The 25,609-nt window shown below is 41.5% G+C and overlaps 1 protein-coding gene across 6 annotated transcripts in view; it reads left to right on the plus strand.

Annotated features, from left to right (window-relative positions):
* Positions 1–25,248, plus strand: part of sash1a (SAM and SH3 domain containing 1a) — a 162,077-nt gene extending 136,829 nt beyond the window's left edge. For 2 of the 6 annotated variants that reach the window (XM_069158219.1, XM_069158221.1), the window contains 13 exons: positions 1,030–1,128; positions 6,149–6,284; positions 6,630–7,609; positions 9,674–9,748; positions 10,005–10,148; positions 11,640–11,772; positions 12,815–12,984; positions 13,193–13,402; positions 15,324–15,474; positions 15,944–16,072; positions 18,904–19,955; positions 21,703–21,834; positions 22,217–25,248. In XM_069158219.1, coding sequence (XP_069014320.1) covers positions 1,030–1,128; positions 6,149–6,284; positions 6,630–7,609; positions 9,674–9,748; positions 10,005–10,148; positions 11,640–11,772; positions 12,815–12,984; positions 13,193–13,402; positions 15,324–15,474; positions 15,944–16,072; positions 18,904–19,955; positions 21,703–21,834; positions 22,217–22,477 — 3,672 coding nt within the window. In that variant the 3' untranslated portion in view covers positions 22,478–25,248. Of the gene's footprint in view, positions 1–1,029; positions 1,129–6,148; positions 6,285–6,629; positions 7,610–9,673; positions 9,749–10,004; positions 10,149–11,639; positions 11,773–12,814; positions 12,985–13,192; positions 13,403–15,323; positions 15,475–15,943; positions 16,073–16,430; positions 17,286–18,903; positions 19,956–21,702; positions 21,835–22,216 lie in introns of those variants that run through there. The other 4 variants (XM_069158222.1, XM_069158223.1, XM_069158220.1 and 1 more) reach the window with 4 other exon arrangements.
* The last annotated feature ends 361 nt before the right edge of the window (positions 25,249–25,609 follow it).

Genomic DNA, 25,609 nt, shown 5'->3' on the forward strand with positions numbered 1-25,609 from the left:
TGTTGTTCTTGTGTTTGTATTGTGCGTTCTGTGTGTCGCTGATCAACATCATCAAGTTGTTGTTTTTTATTAGGGTCAACACAATGGTATTTAGAATATGTCCAGCAACCTATTAAAGCTTTTTTAATTTATAGGCTTAACCTTTATGGGGAAGGTTTATGTCTGTACAGAAAAACAGATATAAATCCTAATAAACAACAAAACTTCATATCACACATGTAAAAAAAGCCAATTGTATGGTAGCATATTGCTTTTCTTTACAGGATCCCTTTATCTTTTTCTTTTTTTTAAGATATTTTTTCATTAATCCAAGATACAGCTTAATTTAATTTTCTCCATCAGAACTTTTCCTGATAACATGTAGCCCAGTCATTGACAATCACTTACACGAAAAACACACAATAATTACGTGTAGGCACACAAAACAAACACAACTCACAGCCGTAAAAAAAAAAAAAAAAACGTCCACGTGCAGATCATCATGTTACATATTATCAATTATGTTGTATGAATGCTCTATGCAACAACGTCTGTTCAGGCAATCATAGACCTTTCATTGTAAAACCATACGGAAGTTTCTTAGATGATAAAAGAATAAGAAATATGTTGGTTTTGGGACATAAGACGAAGTGATGTGTTTTTAGGACAAGTAAAGTTGTGAAATTAAAATGAAATAAATTGCAATCTCATTATGGCAAATACATGTCATAATAACATGTAAGGATCTTGTAAAAGTTAAATACACGTTTTTATTAAAATAGAAAACTTAAAAGAGAATTTTCTTTTAAATTCAAAGGACGATAAAAATACATTTTTGAATACATGAGTGGATTTGACGGTTGCTTACCTGATGATCACCAACCTCAGGCTACAGTATACACTATATAGTTGCCGCTTTACCGCTGTCAATGAGCACTGCTGATGTTTTTCAGTCGTCTGTTAGTATCACGGAGAGACACGGCATGCTGGGTGAGAGTGGGTGGCCCCGCCCTGTTCCTCTGCCTCTCTAAACTCTTCTTCTCCATGTAGCTGAAGGAGTATGAGCGCAGCAGACAGTCCAGCAGTACTGACACTGCAGAGTGGACTGACGGATCTGCACCCAATCTAAACCAGTCCTCAAACTGCAACGTAAGTACACCCCACCCCGTTACCCCAACACCCCATCCCGTGTAGTCTACCTCTCTTAACACTCTCCCCTCAACCACTCTCACCTTTCAGTTGAATTGTTCAACCGAGGACGCTTTGATGGAGAGCAGCATGTAGGGATGTGTGTGTTTATCCAAATGTGAATAAAGTCAGTTCAAGTAGTTTTCCTCCCTTGTTGTATAGATCCTAAAAACAAAAAGAGTTCCCTTTCAAACAAACTTTATCTATTACTCCTCTCTCTTAAACTATCTTTCTCTCTCTGCTCTTCATTCATCGGTCAAACTACAATATATCCGCCTTTGCGCATACATTATCTCCACCATGTCACATTGCATCATAGTAGAATTGGTGTCGCCTCTGAAGATTTGGGCCTATTACTTATGTCTGTTTTTTCTGAGGGTGCGCTCAGGAATTGGCAGTGAATAGTGTAATAGTGTTATATATGCAATTTGCTGCGAGTACTCTCCCATATTTTATTCATCAGTTTTATCCTGTCACGGGCATCTCATTTGAAACTTGTCCCAGCAAAGCCATAACTGGCTTTATGGAAATTCAGGTCAGGTCTGTTTGCATCAATCAGTTGTAATTGTAACTTGTTGAAAGCCAAGTGCTGGGGCGGACAAAATCCACTCTAAATCTCCTGCAAAATAAGATTTTGTGAGCTGTGATCCTCAGAAGGTCTCCAAACCGCTTGTGGTCATCTTTTGTGGGAGTTGAGACCTTTCAGGATGCTTGATGTTGTAAAGTGAGCTCCAAAATGGATGCTAGGAGTTGTGGAGCTGAAGCTCAGACAATCATGTACTGTTGGCTGTTGTGTGGTGACAATCAGTCAGTTCTCTCTGCTGTTGTGTGAATGTGTGTGTTTGTACTTGCTGGTGTGTTATTTTCTTTTTAAATGGAGGTCAGCTGTGATGCGGACTCAAAAGTCGCAGTGGTCATGGCAGATTTTCATTAACTTTGTACTGCATGGAATTCCGTGGGAAAAGTATGCAGTCATACAGTCTCATACACTGACCCACTTTTTTTTTTTTTTTTTTTTTTTTTTATAGGAAGTGAGTTTATCCAAACACAAAAATTCCAAGTTCTCTGAAAATGATCCCCTGCACATGTGTATTGTTGCTATTTTGAAATGTGCTACTAATTCCTAACTAAACCGTACTGACATTTTCCGAAAACAGTTGCGTTTCCTGTTATTCACTTTAGGAAACGTAATGAATGTTCTTATTGTTAAAGTCAATTGACCCCATAGATTTAGATCCTGACATGGGTTGAATCAGAATTTAATTTAAGTTGATGCTCCAGTGCCAGATGTTCTTGACTTTTATACATGCATCCCCTGTGACTCTTTAGTAGTAATAGATGGTTTTTATTCACAAGGAAATCAGATTTGCATGGCTTTTTGTTATGATAACTGAATGAGTATATTCGGTGAATAAGGACTCGTGCAAAATATTTTTCTCACACAGCCAATGGTTCCTATTCAATTATTCTTCTGGGTAGTGATTGATGATTTTTTTTTTCCCCATATAAAATAGGTAAATTATGCCATGCATAACCTCAGCCCAACGTCTCTCTGCTGTTTAGCTCTTTGATGTGGGTCCTTGCATTGTGCTGTGAGAATGCTGATCATCTTATCAGTCTGTTAAACCTTGCATTACCCCTCCGCTGCCAGCTGCTCACTTCCTGTGGGAAGGAGATTGATCGATTGGGGATTTTAAAGACATGAGCCCTGCACTACTGAATGAGCATTGTGCAGAGGAACATACAGTTTGGCTCTGGAGGCAAATGCTAGAAGCAGAGAGGAAACAAGGGAGACAGAGGGAGTGAAGATAAAGACTTTACACTCTTCCCCAAGGCCAGAAGAGGAGGATCTCTGTCTCTCCGATTGCCCCAAGTTCCAAAATTGGCCACTTCAGGAAATATTTCTACTCTGCTGGGGCCTCTATTGGTGTCACGTATTGCCCCTTCTCCTCTCCAGTGAATAGAATTAGGTCATTCCCAAATTCAAATTGTTAACAGATTTGCTGCACGCCTGTATTCTATTTGCAGACATGTGGACATACTGTACTGTTCATGTTTGCAATATACATTTCTTTGGCTGCTCTGTGCCTTCTTTTCTGCAGTGTCTTTCTCTGCCGATCAGAGCCCACATTCCTGGCTGGCCATTAGCGATTGGGGGGCCAAGGCAGGGTCAGAGGGGCTCAAATGCTGGGATTGTTCTCGATGCACAACACGCCTTTTCTCTGCTAGCTATGCAGCACAGCACTTCCAAACAGTCCCTCATTCCTCTGAGTTGAATTCACTAACAGGCTGTGTCTGTATCTGCCAGCATGTGCACAGGGGCACAGATATTATTTTGGATTATGCATGCGTGAGAATGTGGTCAGCGCATTATCAATTTGCTGGTCCTGCTCTTGCCAAAATGTGGGATATTAAGACAGGAAATGGTACCCTGCTTTTTTCAATGAGGCGGTAAGTTTCAAGGCAAATTAGTTCTCTGGACTGTCTGAATTTGATTTTTTCTTTCATAAATGCCCTTTTCTGTTTCTATGTGGGATCGGAGGTTGCTTTTGGTGTGCACCACAAAGATGTTAATGTTGTTTTCTCATTTTGACTCTTCAAAGATGTGGAAACGATCTTCAAAGTGATTTGTGTAGTGACATGGTAATTGTAGTGGTGGAATTTTTGCTTCGACCTCACTTTCAGGGACGTCCCTTCAGCCCTGTTTAATTCATGGCCTCATAAGTTTGGCTTCCTTTCTGTGCCTGTCTCGTTTCCCCTGTTTATCTGGTCATTTGCATGGATGGTGATTCTTGGGACTGGGTTAGTGTTTATATATCAGTGTCACTTCTTTACCATCTTCTATTCCTTTTCTCCTTCTCTCACATAAGGAAAAGGTGAATCACATGAGTTAATTACAACACTACCAAGGCAGTTGGACATAGTTATCCCCACCTATATAGTAAAATGACTTCATCTGAGAAAATGTTTTTTCACCATTCATGATTATAGTTATTTAGAGCAACCAAGTTACAGGAGTGCACTCCAACAGCACCTTTGGTGGTCCACTCAACTTACAGCCTTTCTTCAGTCTCTTTTATCAGTTCTCTCCAACAGTCTTATTATTACATTACATTTTCTGAGTCACACTCAAGCCTCACTCAAGCCAGAATTGTGTGGTTCAGTTGAGAGATTGTCTTGAAGAATTGTGAGGGCTGAGGGACAGTGGATTTATGGGTTTTCACAGCCTAATTCTACGGGTTTGTCAGAGGCCAAATGAATGGCTATAACCAAGCTCTGGCTGCTGGGCTGACCTGAAAGACGACAAAAAAAAAAAAAAAAATGTATCATGCACCTGTAAAATGGGTGAAGTGATGGCAAAGAGTGGAAAGTTGGATTCAATGGACTTCCATAATGACACAATGATGTATTTTTATTTTTCATCTTGACAATCATTTGTCAGGTTTTGTAACACTTACAAAGTACACAGGAACTGAAATGTTATCATGTTGCTTTGGTAGTGCGGTGCTGTCTACGATGTGCGGACAATGTCAAATGTTTGCTCCAACCGAGCCACAGTTGTTAACACTCCCTTCCCTGCAGTATGTCTACAGGCTCTGAGCCAAGCCTGTGGTCTATTCCCAAGACAGCGAAAAAGCAGTTTCTTGCTCTTGAGCTCTAGTGCTACATGATAAGACTGCATTTTATCAGACAGAGAGCTAAGCCCTTCTGGGCTGGTCTGTCTAGTGTTGTGTATGCGAGTGTGCATGCCGGCATGTGTGTCCGTTTACAAGTGATGCAACCTTGACTCTAGAAATGGCAACGTGTCACCAGAGATGGGGTGTTGCTTAGGGAACCGGTGACAAATAATGAACTCTCATGGTGGCTTCTGCCTGGCAGTCTTTACGCCAAAGTTCAACTCATCATGATACATCGAAGCTATAGCAAAGAATGTAGATACAGCTGCTTCGGAGCAATAGGGACTGTCTGTGTAGTCTGACTTACCTGGATGAAGAATGATGCCATAAGCCTGCCGTTAGCTGTCTCTTTCAGTCTGCATTCTCCTCCCCTTCACCTGTCTGTGTGTTACCATCCTTGTTGCGACAGAAAAACAACCTGCTCTGACAAAAATGGCAATGGCAAGTTTTGACAAAGATTTGGCTCGTGCAATGAGGCGGGCCTGGTTGGTTGTTCTCTGACTTATTCTGGGACGTAGCCATTTTAATGCCAGGGCTCACTTCCACGTGCAAATGCTCCACCAAAACAAGTTTCCCTGCCGTCACTGTTTTGCAAGGTCACCGTTGCTGCTTTGCACCATTCAAGACGATTATGATTTGTTTAAAGAAGTACAAACAAGCCAGAGCATTTTTCCCCCTTATAGCAGAATAATATGAGGGTGCAGCCAGACCATTATCCAGGGCTGGCACAGCCCGGCGGAGATAAGTCTGGCCAAACCAGACTAGCAAGTGTGTCTGTGTGATAGTGATGAAACTATTTGTGAACCAGTGTCCTTCCATTTCCTCTGGAGTAATGAATCTCTGACGGCAACATAATGTCAAATAGGCGAGTTATCGTAATACTGCAAAATGGCATTCAGTTGTGCCAATTCTTTCAGATTACTCGGCCATCTGGTTCTTTATTTCAGTGCATTTCATTCTGTGTTCACTATGAATATTGACTACATACAATGCAGCGTGCCACCATCCCTCCAATCCTTCATCTCTCACCTCACTAACTTTGTCGCCATCTGAAACAAAGCACCCATTCATTGCATCATAACAGAGTCCTTGAAATCTCAATGTATATTTGTCAAAGTGTATTAATCTGCCCAATACATGTAAAACAAAACCATGCATCTATGTTACCATAAAATGTTATGATGAACTGAAAATGATGTTTCCCCTGCTTTGGCTGATGTCGTTCTGCCCATCTTCTTTTTATTTTTAAATGAAGTGATATTCCCTTTCACTATATCACCCCTTCTCTTTCTCTCTGCCACCAGTCTCGTGAACAGTCAGATGATGAGCAATCAGAGGACTCGGTGAAGTTCAAACGGCTTCACAAATTGGTTAACTCGACACGCCGGGTCAGGAAAAAACTCATCAAGGTGGAGGAGGGCAAAAAACATGCCTCTGAAGGTTTGTGATCCTGTTTGGCAACGATAAATTCCTCTGATTATCTTACAGTTCGACACAATTTAAGTCTTGTAGCACTTGTTTTTATTCGTCAAATGATGTTGGTGCATCATGTTTATGCGGTACATTAATTTCAACTCTTTACTTACATCACCCTTGGAAATTGTAGGATAAAAATTTTAGCTCTAAATTTCTATCTGAACCTCTGTGGAAATAAGTGATAGTGTTAGAAGATTGCCAACTCTTTTATCAAGGGTTTTGCCTGATACTCTGACTTCAAGAAAGTGTTGTGGGCCATGGGACTGCACTGAATCTGCTGTTAAAATTCAGTTTCTGTCTCTTCTTTAGATTTTCTGAATCTCGAGGCACCTCCCACCTGTGAGGACAACACAGCTCTGTATACAGGGGTCCTAAAGAAGCCCCTTCTACTCCAGGAGGCCTCTCTGCCCTCCCTCACCCATGATCAACTCTCTCTGGATGGAGACACCGACAGTCTGACGACTTCTCCTTCCTCCAGCAGTTTGGATACCTGGTCCGGACACAAGCTGGTCAAAACCTTCAATAAGTCTTCCAACACCCACGGTCTCATCCGGCCCCCGAGGAGAACCCCAGCGGGCTCCAGCGCCCTGGGAGGCTCCATCTCCGGCGTGGCAGGCAGTGGTTCCTCCTTCTCAGAGCTCGATGGCTGTGGATTAGACGACGAGGGAAAGCTGTCACGCTCCACAACTGACGGCGAGATGAGGAAGGCCCTGAGCTCCATCTCCCACGGGGTAAGTAACAACGAGGCCCTCTATGCCTTCTATGGCCTCACCAAACCTCGCCCCAAACCCCATTCCCAGTCTCAGTCCCGCCTTCTGATCTCCCTGGATGATGGGCCACAAGGCAGCCCCAAACATCAACCTGCCAACTGGCACCATGGCAGCTGGACACACCGGAAACCTGACCCCAACTATGCATACTCCACCAAGCACCTGCTCTACCAGCGCTCGCGCAATGCCAAGACCCCTGTGTCCCCCCTGTCTGTCACCCCCTCCTCCCCTGTTCGCTGCGAAGTAGCCAAATCAAAAGGTTTTGGAAGTGGGGGAGGCTGGGTGTTCCCCTCTCGCAGGCTGCGTGGTCGAACAGCAGTCAGTGAGCTGAACATCACCTATGTGGTAGAACGGAGCCTGTATGGTCACCTCAACTGGGCCCAGCTAGTCCGACCAGTTACCCTCAGCCGCGCTGAGCGCCGCTGTCTATTGGAGGAGGATCGCGAGGCGGACAGGAAGTGGGCGGCCAGCGTGGACCGCTGCACCAAGCGTGTGCTCTTGCGCATCCAGCAGAAGTCTGTGAGTTTAGACCATGAGGTTTAACTCGACCGCCTCGTGTGAGCAGGACTCGGTGTACTTCAAAGTTGCAGAATAGCTCAGAGGTTAAAGGTAAAGGTGCAGCAAACATACACATTCAAAGGGGACATAACAGGTCGAATGTCCTTAACTTACCCATTTAATACAGAGTGTGTAAAAATGATCTACATCAAAGAATTGCAGATGTTCTCGTGTATCGAAAACTTACGAGCTGGCATGTCTGTCACTGGCCTGCCTTCAGAGGAATGCCATCTTCGATGACCTTTAAGTGAACGCCTTTGGCTTCAAACCTTTTTACTGCAGCTGAATATAAAATGATTATGAAATGTGCAGTGCCCCTCTTGGGAGGTTAAGTTATTGCAGAGGTTTTATAAGTGCCTTTTATAAATGTCGGATCCCTGAGGAACATGTGAACTCGCACAGTCACGCTGATCCCTGTGGGTGAAGGAGATGTTGAACAAGGCTTGGAGCTGCTCATTCTTGTAGCTGCACAGCACCAAGCCTCAAAGACATATCCAATGAGCGGCCTCATTAAGTCAACTTCAGTGATTGAGTAGTCTTTATGCTTATCAACTTTCAAATGGATGTTCTAAGGCTGAGAATGGCAACAAAAGGATGGAAAGGACAAAATGACGGACTTTTCCTGCAGTGATCATAAAATTCCAGTAATAACTTTTACATTTTTAACCCGTATGAAAATTGTCAGGTTGCATCAAAAGTGCCTTACTTGTTCCCCATGCATAGCCTGTGTGTACCAGCAGAAGTAGAAATAGCGGGTGGTGATATAGAGGAGCTATCCTGCAGCTTTGAGGGTACCTGAATCCTATCGTGTTCTAGTGAAATCACCGGAGGTCGTTCTCATCCAAAAACTCTCTGAATCCACTTTTTCTGTTGTTGCTTTTTGTCTTCTTTTTTGGCCCGTGCCTCTCTTGCAGATGTGATTTTTTTCAGTTTTTTTTTTTTCCTGTACTTATCTCTACGAGACATTTTTTTTCTGGGTGCATGTCCATTACATTGAACATCACTATCATATTCAGAGTGCTTTGTGGACATCTTTTCAAACATGTTTTGCAAACTGCTTTTTCCTTGGAAGCTGTGATGTGGACTGCAGTGCTGAACGTGAATTACAAAACCAATTTCCTTTTGTCGATTTGTTTTGTCTCTTGGAGATTTTTTCGTTCGGGGCTTTGTGGGTGTTTAGTCGAGTGGTTTAGTGATGGCTTGTGACGCAGCAGAGAAATGCCATCAAGTGGCCCACTTGAACTGAGAGCCCATTTTGGCAGATGCTTTATGTACATGTCTGTGTCTACATGTTTGTGTGTGTAGAGCTTAAGGACTTTTCAAAAAGTCTAATTAGATGATACGAACAGGAAACCTTTTTTGTCCACTCATATCATAGTTGCTCCTGTCTGCCCTTATCGTCCTGTTGACCACTACAGTAAAAAAACAAAATCCATTTTGTCATGTCCTCGCCACAGAAACAAGTTTCTCTTTCTGAACATGTTGTTGGCTCTTAGCAACCAGCTAATACAGTGTGTGTTGTGCATGTTTGCAAATGATAACCAGCTTTGCATTTCTCATATGTACCCACAAAATGAAATGCATCCAGGTAAAATGCACCGAATACACACGATCTTCACTTGTAAAGGTAGATTTGTATATATATATATATATATATATATATTAGCTTGGCCACATCAAGAAAGGTTTAATTAAGTCCAGTATTTTCTCTAAGGATTCGAGTTTTAAAGCACACGAGGAACCTTTGGGAGCCAACCATATAACAGCTCATTTGCCTACGACCATGCAGTAACTCACACTTTTAAAGAGGAGTTCATATAACTGTATGTTACATCATGTCTGTTGGCTGTCCACAGTCCCACATGACATCATGCCCCCACATCTATACAAACCATACACCCATGTGCATTGATCAAACTGTTGCCTGTGTTGTGCCAAGCATGAATCATCGTGAGTTGGCCCGGTGGGTGTGGGGTGGGGAGGTTCTGTTTAGACTCATTTAATTGTGTTTTGGCTCCCCCACAGAGAACGTGCAGCTTTGGAGGCTTCGACCTGTCCAACCGTTCTCTCCATGTGGTCAACGCAGGCTCAGAGGCCAATGTAAGTACCGGCAGCTTGTAAAATTACAACAGGCTTTAAGGAACAAGAGCTGAACTCTCCTGTCACACTAAATCACCTTATATCTTCTGCTTTCTCCTTTGTTTTTGTGATCACTGTGCCCTTTTCTCTTCTCCTGTCCAATCTCTCCTGATCCGTTCCCGCCTGTCCTCATCTCTCTTTCACCTTCTTTCTGCGACCTCCTTTCTCTGTGTTCATTCCTTTTTGTCTGTCCTCCCTTTCTGTCTTCTAATCACAGCACAAAGAACAGGAGGCGATATACAGAGAAGTGGTAAAATCCCCAACCACGTCAAGGATCTCGCTCGGCAAGAAAGTCAAGTCAGTAAAGGAGACAATGAGGAAACGCATGTCGAAGAAGTACAGCAGCTCCCTGTCTGAGCAGGTTAGACATGAACACACTGGGACACACACACGGATGTCATTTTTCACTGCTTTATTTGTAGAGATTCCAGATAACATTGAAACTTGTGCAGATTTACCGTGTTTTTTAGGACAAATGAGGAATGTATAAACAGTAGAGACACTTGAACCCTAACTTTATTCAAAACGGAGCAGCTAACACATAAATGGTTGACACATTATGGGTTTAATCAGTAAAACAGTGAGCCAAAAACAACTGTAAAGAAATAAAAGCTCCCCATTTTGTGCAAACATTTGGAGGATGTTTTGTAGTGTAAGCCACATATTCTGTCCACAGGCTGTGAGTGGGTGGAAGTATTTGTGTTAGTTACAGCATAAACACAGAGCACTGAAACACATTCACATTTGGAATCCTGTCTCTCTCTGCTGTTCCACTCCCGGGGCCCAGTGTCTTGGGTGGAGTGTGTGCTTCATACTGAGCTCATGGAATGATGCAAGTCTCCCCAAGGCTCAGTTCTTTGGAAATGGAGGGTTAAAGTGTGAGAGTGTATGAGGGCTGTCTCATCTGCACTGGCCTAAATTTTCTGGCCATTCAGTGGTTTTACCAGTGGCCTGTCCAGCCCCACAGTTTAACGTCACCCTGCAGACTGTGTTATTAATGCACGGTTGAACATCTGTTTGTCACCCTTGTCTCAATAAAGTGACCCGGATATCACAGCATCAGTTACGGAGACATTGATCAGGAATGAGTAAAGAAAAATGAATTGCCATATCACAATGTCTGACTGTTTGATAGACCACAATGCCACCTAGTGGATAACTGAAACACTTACAGCAAATATAGCTGTACTGTCACATTGTATCATTAGACAGAATAATAAACATACATAGATGTTATGTTGATATGATTTTTTTTTTTTTTTTTTTACTTTATTCTAACTCCTTAAAATAAGATAAATAAGATGTCATGAGATTCGACCAAAATTTGATGAGGTTTTTTTTTCTTCATTTTGCAAAATAATACATTGGGCATTGTTAAGCAATATACCTTTAATGGTGCAATTAAATTGTATCATTATCAGTTTTGGCTAAAGTAAAAGGCAAAAAAGAAAAACCTGTTATTTATGAAATATTAGTTTTATCATAAATGTACTTTAAATGTGTGGGGGGGAAAAGGGAAGGACATTTTTCCATATTGTGTACATTGTTCCAGATTGGTCAAATTGGATCTATAGCTGAACAAATCTGTTTTGTTTGTCTACACATGTTTTGGACATCAGCAAAGATTAAATAAATACTGATAACCCCATATAATGCCCCCACCTTTGTCCTTTTCCTACCCCCTCCACGTATGACCTTCCCCCTGTCTTGGTTTCCTTTCTTTCCTCACATGTCAACCTTTTAACAACGTCTCTCACATCCTTTTGCCACTTTAACTGCATGCGTCTTTGTGTCTTTCCCTTGTTGTCTTTCATGACCCGTCTGCATCTCCCCCTCTATTTCGGTCTTTCAGTCCAGTCCAGATGGAGCTCCTGGTTCCCCACAGTCCCCTCTGCCTGACACCGACTCTCTGGAGAAACCGAAGCTTAAGGCCGGAGGCTCGGTAGAAAGCCTGCGAAGTTCACTCAGCGGACAGAGTTCAATGAGTAAGATGATTGTTTTAAAAGAACTATTTTTTAGAAAAGGCTTTTACCTTGCATTCAAAACAACTTGACATTTTGAAATAGAGAAAAACATTATTTATCATCTTGTAAATCACCTACGCCAAGTCCTTCTTAGTAAAGCACGTACTTTGGGTTATGGTGCCAGTACATCATCATATATGTCGTGTAAAAATGTTGCACTCGGTAAGAACAATCTAAAGATTAACAGATTTAAATAAACAGCTTGTTTTGAGGAAGGCACAACACTAGATGGTGCTCATAACATTCGCTGCTGGCTGCTTCTGCTGCCTCTGGCATTACATCTACGCCAATAATGATTTGTGTGGCGTATTCTCTCCTCCAGATGACTCATGTGTTGTGATCTTAGAGAGGTTTCAAGTGTGTTACGTTCTCTCAGGTAATTTGATCTAATTGTTATCTGCGGTCTTCAACCTAGTGGTTCTGTCGTGTTTTTGTGGTTTAAATAACCGTTGTTTCAAGCTCTGGATGAACTGAAGACTTGGCCGACGTTCAGTGATTCAGAGCGCGCACACACACCCACACACACCCACCCACACACACACACACACACACACACACACACACACACACACGCACGCAGGCTCACAGGCAAAAACATGCGTCAATGATTATGTAGGAAGTCTTTTCTCTCCGATTCCCACACGTCAACAAGATTTCAACAAACAGACATATGCACCTCCTCCAAGGATTTGTAACAAAAGTGATGAAGATCCTGTTGATGTTTTTCTGTCGCTGCGGTCAAAATACAATCAGTATAGTCTTTGAAAGTTTACCTATGACCTCAAATCTGTCTTTGTAGAGACACTTGATACATTTATGTTATTTAACTATGAAGTCAGGATTGACTCTGTTGATGTAGAGCATCAGAGAAACCTTCAGGTAACCATTGATTATAGCTGCCTTTTTTTTTTTTTTTTTTTTTATGAAAAGTGGCCAGTCTCTGATCAATTGTAAATTGTTTTGTAGCTCATATAAATACTCCCGTGTGTGTCTTTGTGTCCAGGTGGTCAGACAGTGAGCACCACCGACTCATCGGCCAGTAACAGAGAGAGTGTGAAGTCAGAGGACGGTGATGACGAAGAGCCGCCATACAGAGGACCCTTCTGTGGCCGTGCCCGAGTCCATACAGACTTCACTCCGAGCCCCTACGACTCCGACTCCCTCAAACTGAAGGTTGAGATACTTTGCATAGAGTTGTGTGTACAGTCAAGGTCACACAGGCTTGTAACTCTGAAAGACTCTTCCGCCCGTGTTTTATTTAAAATGCAGCTCTTGGTGTCTTTGTTTTGTTTTTTTTTTGTTTTTTTTAACAACCCACAGCTTCAAATTCAAAATGCCAGCCTCAGGTCACTTCTCTTCTCTCTCCTATGTGATTCTCCAGCATGGGGATGTGATTGACATCATCAGTAAGCCACCCATGGGAACATGGATGGGCCTGCTTAACAACAAAGTGGGTACCTTCAAGTTTATATATGTGGATGTGCTGAACGAAGAAGTGGAAAAGCCCAAACGGCCTGTGAGGAGGAGGAGGAAGGGCCGACCGCCCAAACCCACATCAGTGGAGGATCTGCTGGAGCGCATCAACCTCAAGGTAGATTACCAGGCATGCCAGGTTTCATACAGAGTTATCTTAAATTGAAACCCAAATAGCTTGGACTTACACTCACAGTCCTCTTCTTATAGTTTCTGTGAAGTTTCCATGAACTGATTTTTGTCATAAGCTTTGCAGAAATCTGTTCTCTGTTTAACTTGAAAGAGCCCACCCATCTGGCACTTCAGTAAGAGAAATCAAATCTTTAGAAGTAAAAGAAAATATTGTTATAGCCCTACATCTTAAACACGTTTGCAGACGAACAGAGATAAATATAATGTACCCAATTACAGGCTGCACGGCTTAGGATGTTTGATTTGACACTGACGCATAAACATTAACACCCACATCGTGACAACCACACCCCAACAATAGCTTGCATCTTTCATCAAAACCTCCACTTCGCTGGGAGCTTGATATCATCTCCTCCCACTCAGGCAGCCAGCAGGCCTCACTTCCCCAAATAGAGATGGAGACTTTGTGGGTTGTCTGTTTTTATCTCTGGCCAATTTAAAGGCCAAGTTACAGATTAAAGATTAATGTTACTAAGCTGTGAATCTGGTTGTTACAAGTGCAACAGAGCCTTCATGGCCTCTTAGTCACCACGGGATTTCTGGAGTGGGTAAGTTAGACTAAACACATCTAAAACAGTGTCCAATTTGTAACCATTCCTTTGCCAGGTACAGTATTTTAACTAGCCTACTCTTTCCGTGCTGGCTTTCTGGCACGTGGATGAGGAAAAAGTGAGAAATGAACTGCAGTTTCATAGTTTTCTTGAGATTTTGACTTTATCTTGAGTCTATAAGACAAAAACCTAAAAAGTAAAATTGCAAGTGAATTAAGAAAAAAAAATTGGATGGCCTTCCTTCCTTCATTCTTTCTAAGGTGTCAGAGATAGCATTTTATATTGGTCAGACTTTTACATTGACTTCAAGGAGATTTTGGTTTCCTGACTTATTTTCGAGTCACACACTTGCCTTTTTGGCAAGTTGAAAAATTACACTGAGGACCTGGCTGCCTGTGTTTGTGTTAGTTGGTGGTCCTTTTGTTTAGTCCTGCATCATTCAGCGTGAACAGAACAGGGACACACAGTTCTCTACCGTGTTCTCCACCGCTGTAATTGGCAGTTTTTCCATTGACATGCGGTCTATGTAGTTGTCCAATAAAACTGTGTTGGTCACCTAAGCTTGGAGCCCGGCGATATTCAAAGTGGAAGCAGTTGAGTGCTTTGAATGATAGTCAGCTGACTTCACTCTTCCACTGGGTGATCTCACAAACTTTTTTCTTCTTCTTTTGTGTTATTTCAGATAGCACGGTGGTTTGGGTGACTCACTTTGGTGTGTGTTTGTGTTGGTGTGTGACACTTTGTCTTCTGTGGTTGAAGAGTACTTTGATGCAACCTTCAGTTGTTCCCACATTACATTGGGAGGGTTTTCCTTTTCAAGTCCTGTTTGCCAATTTGGTCACAGCTAGATTAGGTTATGACGGTGTGGCAACACGTTGCATGTTGTTTGGCACAGCGAGCTCAGTGATGTTGTTACAACTCGCAACAAGCGTGTTGACAGTGGAACCAGCCAGAGCAGATTTAGCTATGACTTAACGTGATTACATGCCATGTAAAAATCCAAATAGCGTTTTAGATTTTGTTTACTAGTGTCTTTTTCAAAAATACACAATGTGGATAGGAAACTTTGAGCAGACGACAACTGTCGACTCTACAGTTTTTTTCCTTTCTACCTTCACGTTTGTACGTTTTATGTAATTTATGCTTCTGCTGCTCCAAAGTTCTTGTCACTGGTCCAATGAGTCAAATCCAAAGTGTATTTTTCCTTCCGTCTTGTGTATTTTTTCTTCAGTCTTTAGACACCTTTGGTCATAGCTCCTCAAAAGAAAGTTTAAACTCAGACTTTCTGTTATATAGGAGCACATGCCCACTTTCTTGTTCAACGGCTACGAGGACCTGGACACGTTCAAGTTGCTGGAAGAGGAGGACTTGGATGAGCTGAACATCAGAGATCCTCAGCACAGAGCCGTATTGCTCACTGCTGTAGAGCTGCTACAGGAGTACGATAGTAAGTATACTGAAAAAAACACACACACACACACACACACACACACACACACACACACACACACACACACACACACACACACACATTTTAGATAGCTATGTGATAAAACACTCAGGGTTTCAGCTTTTAGTGTGTTTCCATGAGTGCATGTATTTGACTATACTGAAACAAAGATACATTTTTGAAGCCTCAGTATTCCTCCAGGGTTTAAATGTTAATATAACTAGATCCATTTTTCAGCTGCAGCAGTTTCTTCCATCTCCTTTTCATGCTAAAAAAAAACAAAAACTGCACTGTACTTCAATCAGTGTGCCAAAATGTTCAGAACAAGTATAAATGAGAACCAACCAAACTTCAAAATCATTTCCAATTGATTTTGCAGAAAAAGTTATATATTACCAGGAAGTAATACTTTTAAAACCATTTGACTTAGATTTTGATGATATTTCTCTTGTCTTGCTATAACCAGGTAGCAGTGATCCAGAGCGCAGCGGCCTGTCAGGCTCCCAGGAGAAGCTGCTGTCTGAGGGGCGGGGCCTGGTGGGAGACTCCCCACGGGACTCCGGGTGCTACGAGAGCAATGAGAACCTGGAGAATGGTAATGATTGCTTTGCTTAGTCTAGACCACCGTTACCCAAAGCCAGCTGGGAGTTAGCCTAGCTAAAGCTGATTCCGGTTCTAGTCTAGTTCTAGTACCACAGTAACACCTTCGCCTTTTTCCTCTCTGGGCTTCCACCTCTGCTCCATTACTTGCTTCTGCATCCTAACACCCTGGCCATCTCACTCCTCTGGGTCGGCATCTGGCAGAAAAAAACTCCTCTTGCTGCCATATCTGCCCCCAAAAGCCCACCTTTACCTCTCTACTCTGGGTGCTCTAGAGAAAGAACCCCTAATCACCTCAGACACTTTTTCTATCCTTTCACTCCACTTTCTTCACCACTCTTTCCATCCTATAGGCATTCTTTTCCATCAGTGCCAAACGCCAGTTGTAACTAAGAGGGAGCCAGGCCCCAGACCACTAAGTCTAGTCCACCCCACAATGCTGGGAGCACAGAGGGAAAGACTCTCCCCAATGCACAGAACTGTTCTCACGAGAACAAAGTCACTGCCCAGTGACGGACTCAGCCTCCCAGCTGTCCCTCCTGTGGGTTCAAGGCCGATAGATGGATGCCAGGAAGAAGAATACGAGCTCAGAGAGTATTTCTGTTAAGTGTTTTTAATTGAAAAAAAAAAAAAAAAAGCTTGCAGAGTAGTATGTCAATAGATGCCTGTGTTTTTTTTTTCCTTCTTTGCAGTGGTGATTCTTAAGGCTGATACGATTATAACATGTTCTCGTCAGGTCACAGATCACAGTTACCATTTATTCTCCTATCTTCACCATTTCAAGATGTCACTTTCCTTGTGTTTATCGTGACCATGTTGCACAATCATACAGTATGTGCCTAAAATGATGTGGATGAAAATATTTTTTAAATTGTAGTGCGCTGATTTTAAGAGAGTTCTGATTATAGAAGTTTATTGAGGTTTTATTTGAGAATTTTTGTTTCTGTACTTTTTGAGACTGCTCGATCTCTCTGCATAAGACCCTGCCTTCCTCATTCTTTTAACAACTCCATAACTCATAAATCCTTGCTTTGTCTTTTTTTCTATATCTGTATGACTCCAGCGTAACTACTGGTTTCCCCCCTTTGTGTGTGTATGTGTCATTCAGGTTCAGTAGTAAAGTGTGCAGTCTGCCACAGTAGAGATTTAAGTTGTGGAATAAAAACCACTTCTCTACAAAATAAAGGATTCTCATGCTGCTTGTTTGATTTTATGTTTCTCCTTTTTTTCTGTCTGTTTTTTCCTTCCATGCCACTAAATGCTGTTCACAAACTAGCTGCATAACATTAACATTTAGAAAACATTCTGCATTTCTTTCAGGGTTCCACAGCTCTAAAATCGGATTCAGTAATGTGTTACTGTATATTAATGAATCTCTCTGAATATTTATTCGTCTCGAGAATTGGCAAAAGGAAATATTTGATTTTAGTTCAAATAATAGAAGGTAACTAAAAATCATGATGCAAATCTCCTTGAAACTTTTTTTTTTTTTGGGGGGGGGGAGAAAAGGCACTATAGAGCCCTCAATTTTTGCTCTTTGATCAATAGACCTTTCTTTAACATATATGTCTGATTCCTGTGACGACATGTAGTACTTCTTTCGCATATCATCAAACAACTTACACAGGATTTTTATAAGCATATATAATGAGGTGATGTTGTGAAGTAAAAGGTGGGTAATTATGTTTAGTCAGTGAGCTCCATAACAAAAAATGAATAAAATTTTAGGTTTTATTGCATGTTATTAATGTTGTGAATCATAAACCAGTATAATGTTACTCATTATGTAGTCATATAAACGATTTTAGAAATCTGCAGTTCGCATCGACATTTATTGTTTATATCTATAGTTCATTACAGTTAATATGCTATTATATGTCACTGTATAAAGTGCATCATTGTTGACAAGATTTTAAAATATAAGTATCATCGATGATGTGCTAATACAATCCAGTAACCCATCTGCCAAACAGAGGTCACTCCAATGACTAAACATTCTTGGCTTGTATTGGATTTTTAATTTCAAAGGATGTTTTATTGAACCGTCCATAGACCTCACTCTCCCCTCCCGATTCCATTTCTGAATATAAATATTGCAGTTACGGCATTTCTCTTGGGAAGTACTTACATTTATTACAATCCCTTCTGCCAAAAGAGGGTAGAGAGATTTTATAACATTCCATCTATTGAACTACTTTCTGTCATCCCACCGTTTCAAATATTTGGCAAGTCACAATATGTGGCTCTCCTCCATTTTTTTCCATCCATTCTGCTTCCGTAAGCCAAAGGATAGATGGTAAGTTGCTTCATCCTTTTGTTTCCGAAGTATTCCATCCAGATATCTTTACTTTGGATTGCTGCTATGACAACATTTAAATCAGTAAGCTTGGTCAGTGGCATTCCATCCCTCCTTCATAAACATTCATCTGCTTTTAACTGGGCCTTACAGATGAGTCTTAAATAACCATGCAATGCTTGTACGAGTTTAATTTATTTTGCAAAGGCTTGCCTCTGGTGGACTTGTTAAATTAATGAGTGCTGTGAATATATTTTCCAGTGATGCCAACATACACGGTATGGAGTATTTGTGTCATAGATACACGTTAAAATGTGTTTACCACCTTTGTTTTATTTTTGCCCAAAACTGCAAGAAGCAAAAGAAACAAAATGTCAAACCGAATAGCTGAGTCATGCATAGTATTAATATGAATCAAGTTTTTATATTAGTGAAAGCATTGCCATAGAAAGCTGAGGGGTGGAAAACGTAGCTGTTTGCCTTTCAAATAAGTTCCACATCAATGCTAAGTGCGTATATTTATTTTGCAGGTAAAAGCAGGAAAGCTTCCCGTTCCAGTCGTTCTTCTGCAGGACTCCAGTCTCCTGACTACCCGACGCTGCCCATGACTCTTTCTACAGAGGCTCTGCAACACAACGGCAAAAACCAGCGTACAAAGTTTCCAAAAATCTTCTTCGTCAAGCCCTCCCTCAAGGGTTTCAACTTGCTTGGGCTGCGCAAAGCTCAAAGACAGACACCCATCCCAGCCAGCCGCAGCTGTGAGGACCTCGATGGTCCCCCACAGCCCTCTGGACCCTGGAAACGATCCCACTCTCTGGGAGATCTGCACTGGGAGCAGAACCTTGAGCAGAAAAATGATCTGAGTTTGGAGCTTAAACCCTCCAGGGAAGTACCCAAATCCTGCAACAGCAGCCCCATCAAGGTCTGCAGAGGTGACAGTTCTGCAGCTCCAAATGGGACTCCAACAGTGAGCCCTAAAGGAAGGGCTGACCGACCGCCCGTACCCTCCCAGCTGCATCTCCGCTACCCTTGTCCGACAACCCAGTCCCCCAGCCCTCCGGAGCCCCTTTCCAGTCCCACTCCAAGTCCTCCTGATTCTAGTGCAAGCGGGGAGAGGATCATCCGGACTCACCCCAAAAAGCCTCCCATCCCTCCTCCCGTTCCTGCCAAGAAGTCTAAAGAAAGACTCGCCAATGGCCTACGTCACCCTCCTTTCTCCCTGCCTTCCTCGCCATCACCTACTCCCTCGCCCACCCACTCCCTCAACAGATCTCAACCGAGTAGCCCCATTATCCGCAGCAGCAGCAGCAGCCCCAGCCCCAGCTTCAATGCCCCCGCTCTGCCTGCCAAGACCCCGAGCACCCCCACCAGTCCGTGTGCCACCTCCTCAGCCTCATCCTTGGGCGAGGAATCAGGCACTCCGCCTGCAGTGCAGCCTCCATGGCTCTCAGATCTCGGGGGCAAGATGGCTGTTACAAGGAAGGTTTCCCATAACAAGATGAGCCCTGACCTGCTCACCCTCCTGGAACAACGGCTGCAAGCTGAGGGGATCGATCTTACTGAGGAGCCCTACTCTGACAAGGTTAGGGAAGTATCTAAAACATAAAACAAGAAAAATCACCTCATAATTTAGATTACCAAAAAATCTGAAACAATTTTTATGACAGACTGATGACAGATTTATTCGCATTCAGTTAATCTACTGTTCAAACATGCAGGCAATCTGATATTTAATCAAAAGTACTAAAATTCACAAACTCGATTCCTTCAGTCAATTATCTCTTTAGCACTTGCATGCATATTTTTGTGCCAAATAGTAGATAACACACACACACACACACACACACACACACACACACACACACACACACACACACACTAAGCTAACCCGATAAGGTCGGGTATTCAATTTAGAAAAAAATCCCATCCCAGTTAATGCAAAACAAAAACATTTGAAGTCATATTTACATAGTTAATTTGATTAAAGGGCTCCAAGACACCTCAGCTATACTTATCTGGCGTCAGGCTCTTCTGGTTTAGCATTGTAACATGCCTAACTTAACTCAGTCATAATTTGACTGTAGCTTGGATCCAAATTGCTCTGCGTTTAGGCCAAAAACATCAGCAGCCTGCTTTGGAACTGGTTTCATTTAAAAAAATAGACACTAATAGAGTCTAAAGTCTTTGTGTTTCTTTTGGTGTGCAGATGCCGTTTTATATGCAAGAGCATTTATTTGGGAGTGAGGGTGTGGGGGTGTGTGTATGCACAATAATAAATATGCTGCCTGCAACTGAGGAGGAAAGACTGTGGCTTGAGTCTCACTGTGATGCGGTTCAGACTGTTAAGTTTATGGGCTGAATCTTACTGAAGGCAGACAGGGTTATAAAACCCTCCGCCACTTGCCAGACCCCAGGCCCTTTAACATGGTGGAGCCCCTAACACTGGCAGGATAATAACACATGCAAACAGACCGAGGCATCAAGGGATGAGGTGAGAAATAGTGCCTTAGACCACAGTACAGCTCTGTTGGATTCCTCTTAGTCTTAAATGGATTGGCAGACACATGGCAGGGTCCCGCAGGCATGATTGTAGTCACTGGGGTCAAACGTCATTCGGGTAACTAAATGACCAATTTAGCATTTAACTGTGAAAATTAAAAATGATGACAAATTCCAAGATCATGCTGTTGTGCAAAGTGAACCTATTGAACATTGGCACTTTCGAAGCTCCTCAGGGCCACATGCAAATGGAGATGTTCTAAGGTTAAGTCAAACAGGGTTTTTACTCAGGAGATCTTTACCTCTGTTCAACTATTCTTTCATCCCCAAAAGACCTTTGATTCAGTTTCGCTGAAAATCGTATTTAACATATGCTCATAACACGTTTGGCCCAGTTTTATCCTTAACATAGTCACTGCTTATAATATTTTTAACTAGATCTTGACATTCTTTATTGTTTAGATGCTTTCAGTTTCAGAAAAGTATGGATTAGGGTAAGGGTACTAGAGTTTGTAGACGAAACAAAATAATGAGTTCTTACCTAATTCCCTTTAGAAATCTGTTCATTACCTCGACAGAAGATTCTCTCAACGTTTGCCCATACATTTATGCTTTAATCTGCTTCATTCATTCTTAAACAACCAAATCTTAGTCTGAGTAATATGACGTTTCTTCATTATGTTGTTCCACTTCGCGTTGCCTGTAAGCTTCACACTGGTCAGTGTTTTTTGACATGACATTTCTTACATGTTGTTTCCCTCTGTGAAAATGTAGATATGTTCCTCTTTCTAAATATCAATTTTTAATCTCTCTTTACAATCCTATTTCAGCATGGCCGATGTGCCATCCCCCAGCCACTGGTACAGCGTTACTCTGAGGACTTGGCACAACCTGTCAAAGACGTGGCCTCCACCATGGATCAGCTCAGAGTCAAAGAGCTGCGTAAACAACACCGCATGGCTGTAAGGCAACAACACCAGTTTTCTTGAAAATATGTAGGAGCAATTCTAAAATTTTAGACCAAGCAAAATGCTGAGAGGCTTTGTTAGAAAGTAACTATAAAGGCTGGAAAAATAGGCCAGTTGTGACACAAATTTCCTGTACGCAAGGCTGGCAACACTATTGAGGAGAAGGCACTGGATTATTGGTATAAGTAGTCTCAAATTACTTCATGTATTTTAAGTCTGTCTTCACTCTATAACTCTGCACATATTGTATTGCCAAAATTGCCTGAAAATGTGAAAACCCAATGCTTCATTATCATAGGAACTACTGTGAAACTAAAGCCTTTTCTTTCTTTCTTTCTTTCTTTCTTTCTTTTTTTTTTATCCCGTTCTGACTCAGATCCCCTCTGGAGGTTTGACAGAGATGTGCCGGAAGCCTCTACCCTTAGGTAACATCAGCACAGTCTCTGATTGGCTCATCTCCATCGGCCTACCCATGTACGCCACATCTCTGGCAGCGGCAGGAGTCGACACACTGAGCCGCGTGGCCTTGTTAACAGAGAGCAGTGTGTGGGAGGCCGGGGTTAGGGATGAAAGACATGCCCGCCGCCTGATCAGTGAGGCGCGATTGGTCAACACACACAGAGAGGTGCAGTCCTAATCATGTTGGTGGAAACATGCAAGAGGTTTCAACTCATTGGTCAGTACCATCTTATTGAAACACGGCTAGGAGGTGGTCTTGGGTGAATTGGGCACAAGAGTGCATGACCGAACGGGTGAGCACAGCACTATAGGACTTCCTGTCCCACACATGTCAAAAGACTTAACCCTGCTCTCTGGTTTCCTCACTCTGTCTTTTCTCAAATGTTTACGGCATGGAGGAGTTTCTCCAAACAGCCAAGACAAGATATCAGATGCCTTTTTTAAGAAAAAAGACTGTAGACTCACTCTGTGGGATGGCTTCCATTCTGAAGACACCCCCAAAGTCTTAAAATAAAGACTTGGATCTGCCTTTAAGGAAGATAGCACACTCTTTTGTAGGATGGATTTTTTATTTAATCCAGAAAGATGGTTTATTTTGTGCATATAAATGCGTCATATTCATCTCATGTGGCAACAAAATCCGAGGGTCTTTTAAGGAAGTAGCTTGGCCAAAGTGATTTCCTTCTCATTCAATGTTTCATTCCCACTAATATCTGAGTTTTTAATCAACTAAATACACACACCAAACAATGAATAACTGGTGGCTTGAGGTGGCTTATTTTGTATCATGTTTCTGTATTATAGCATAATGCACATCCTAATTTTAAAATGATTTATATGTTACAATTTGTGTTTGCCTTTTGAATGTTGCAGCCTTATTTTGAGGCCAGCTGAGTCTTTTCTAAGCTGAAACAGCTGACATCACAACTTTTTATTTCATATTTTACTTCACATCTTTGATGCACACTTTGCTCTAATATTAAGAGTCTTACAGAGAGCTTTGTTTTATTGTAGTAATCACAGTCAGCTTTCACTGAAATACATTCCCTGATGTATCAAAGGACATTTTAAGTTGCCATACCATTATGAATGACCGCAAACACACATGCTGTAGTTTTGACTACCATAACAGACATAACTGTGCCAATGGTACAAGCTTTTTTGTTCTGAATGTCTGAGAAATAATTGAGTCAGAGATTTTTTTATGAATACACACATTCAACCAGATAATTTCAGTGATGGATGTGGACCACAGATTCCAAATATTAAACCACAAAATCGCAAATCCCATGTTCAACGTCCCTCGGCCATGTTGAAACACATTCACAGTCTGTACATGTTGCAGAGGGATTGTGGGATAGGGTGGGACACAGCTCACATCTCGGGTGTCATATCTGGAATTTATTGGAACGTTTACACTTTGGTTACAGTGTTGAGGAATTTTGAATTATAGCTGAATAATAGGCTCTTTGTGATTTTCTTTAAGTTTAAATGGATGCCGTTTTGAAATGAGATTTAAATGTAAAAAACAACAGTAATGGTAATAAAAAGTGTCACATCAGGTGAAATACTGACCTCCATAACAAACTCGCACCATGAAAAAAAAAAACAAGTCTTGAAATTCAGGGAAACACTGAGACAGTTAAAACGTCTTGGGGCGAAAAACAGAACTGAAAACAACGAGAAACTTTCATTTGCACATTCTGCAGGAAATAAATCAAACATCCTCATTTGTTGTTTCCCCCTCTTATTTCTAACAGTTATATACTTCATAACCAGAACTGAACTAAAGGCTTTTTCCATGGATTTCATATTTGAAAATTTTACCAACTGTTATTGCTAAATTTAGGGCCTGTTTTTTTTGCAGTGGGCACTCGATCGATAGATATTTGATGCCTTTTTTCTCTTCAATCAAAGTGGTGCTCTGGGAACGTGAGGACGGGGGTCATTATCAAAAAAAGTAAAAGACCCGAGAAGAGTTCTGCAAAAGAATGAAAATACTGACACTGTAAATGCACTTTAGATAGTAAATCTAACTGTTTTATAGGCAGAATTGGCTACATTTTGTTCACGGGTCCAAAAATGGACATCTGTTGTCAGGTATTGTAAAGGGTTTCAATGGGTTATGCTGGTATTTTATTTTAGTATTAAGTTCCCAAAGCCAAGTTTAATAACCATTCATGAGTTAACCTGTTCCAGTTACTCACTCCCGGTTTGTTTATACAGTCTTACAAAAATTCATTCTTAATTACATATATGAAATGCATAGCAGAAGTTGCACATTCTGTATATGTAATTGATATTTAAATAACTTATTTTTCCTTTTTTTTTTTTTTTTTCATATCAACTGTAATTAGCTGTACTATATGAATAGCAATACCTTCCTGCATAATGCATATTGCTCTAGCCAGTAAGGAACTACAGTATGTATTGTAAAATATGTGTACAAATTATTTTATTTGGTTTTCATCTACCTAATGATTGTCCATACAGATTTGCTTGTGTATTGAAACAGCAAAAGTAATGTCCATAACTATGTCATTCTGAAATATAATAAAAACTGTTTCTTGCCATACACCTTCTGATTATCGCTATGCACACACACACACACACACACACACACACACACACACACACACACACACACACACACACACCAATGCACAAGCACACAGTAATGAAAAGATTTGGGCATTGCCTGCTGGCTCCTTTCATCAGTGTGGTAAACTGTGACAATGCATGTTGCCCTTTTTAAGAACTTTCTTAATTATATTTTCAAAATGTAAAATGGGGATTTGCAACAAAAGGGTGAATCATATCCCTGGACTTGATTTGATTAAAACCAGTCTGGCTAACATATTATTATATTTATGGATTTCAGAAAAAAGGGATTTAAATGAGTGTCTATGGTTTGCGCAAACAGAAAAATAAAAAGATCATTGGTAACCATGTTGGGATTCAGCGTCTCTGAATAAAAAAAAACTCTTGTATTCACTATACTGTCAAGTGTTTGGTTGCCATAACTCCTAAAACAAAGAGCTTAGAAATATTGTGTCCTTGTGTGTCCTGTCCTCATTTAGAAAACCATACACATCTGCTGAGGACCAAGACAACAAGTTCCACAACAGACATATTCTTCAGATTGGCTGCTTGTCTGGCTCTTGTTGTAGTGCAGCTGTTGTTAGTGAGAGCACACTGAAGTTTTTCCTGTCTTATTCATGTCAAGGAGCCCCAAATAGGTTCAGACCAGACTAAGAACCCCAGTTTGAGAATAGTTTGTCCTCAAAGGGCTGCATCTGAGATGATTTTA

The sequence above is a fragment of the Embiotoca jacksoni genome, unplaced genomic scaffold (assembly GCF_022577435.1).
Source record: "Embiotoca jacksoni isolate LCO1_2020_lvr unplaced genomic scaffold, fEmbJac1.0.p SCAF_23, whole genome shotgun sequence".
NCBI lineage: Eukaryota > Metazoa > Chordata > Actinopteri > Embiotocidae > Embiotoca > Embiotoca jacksoni.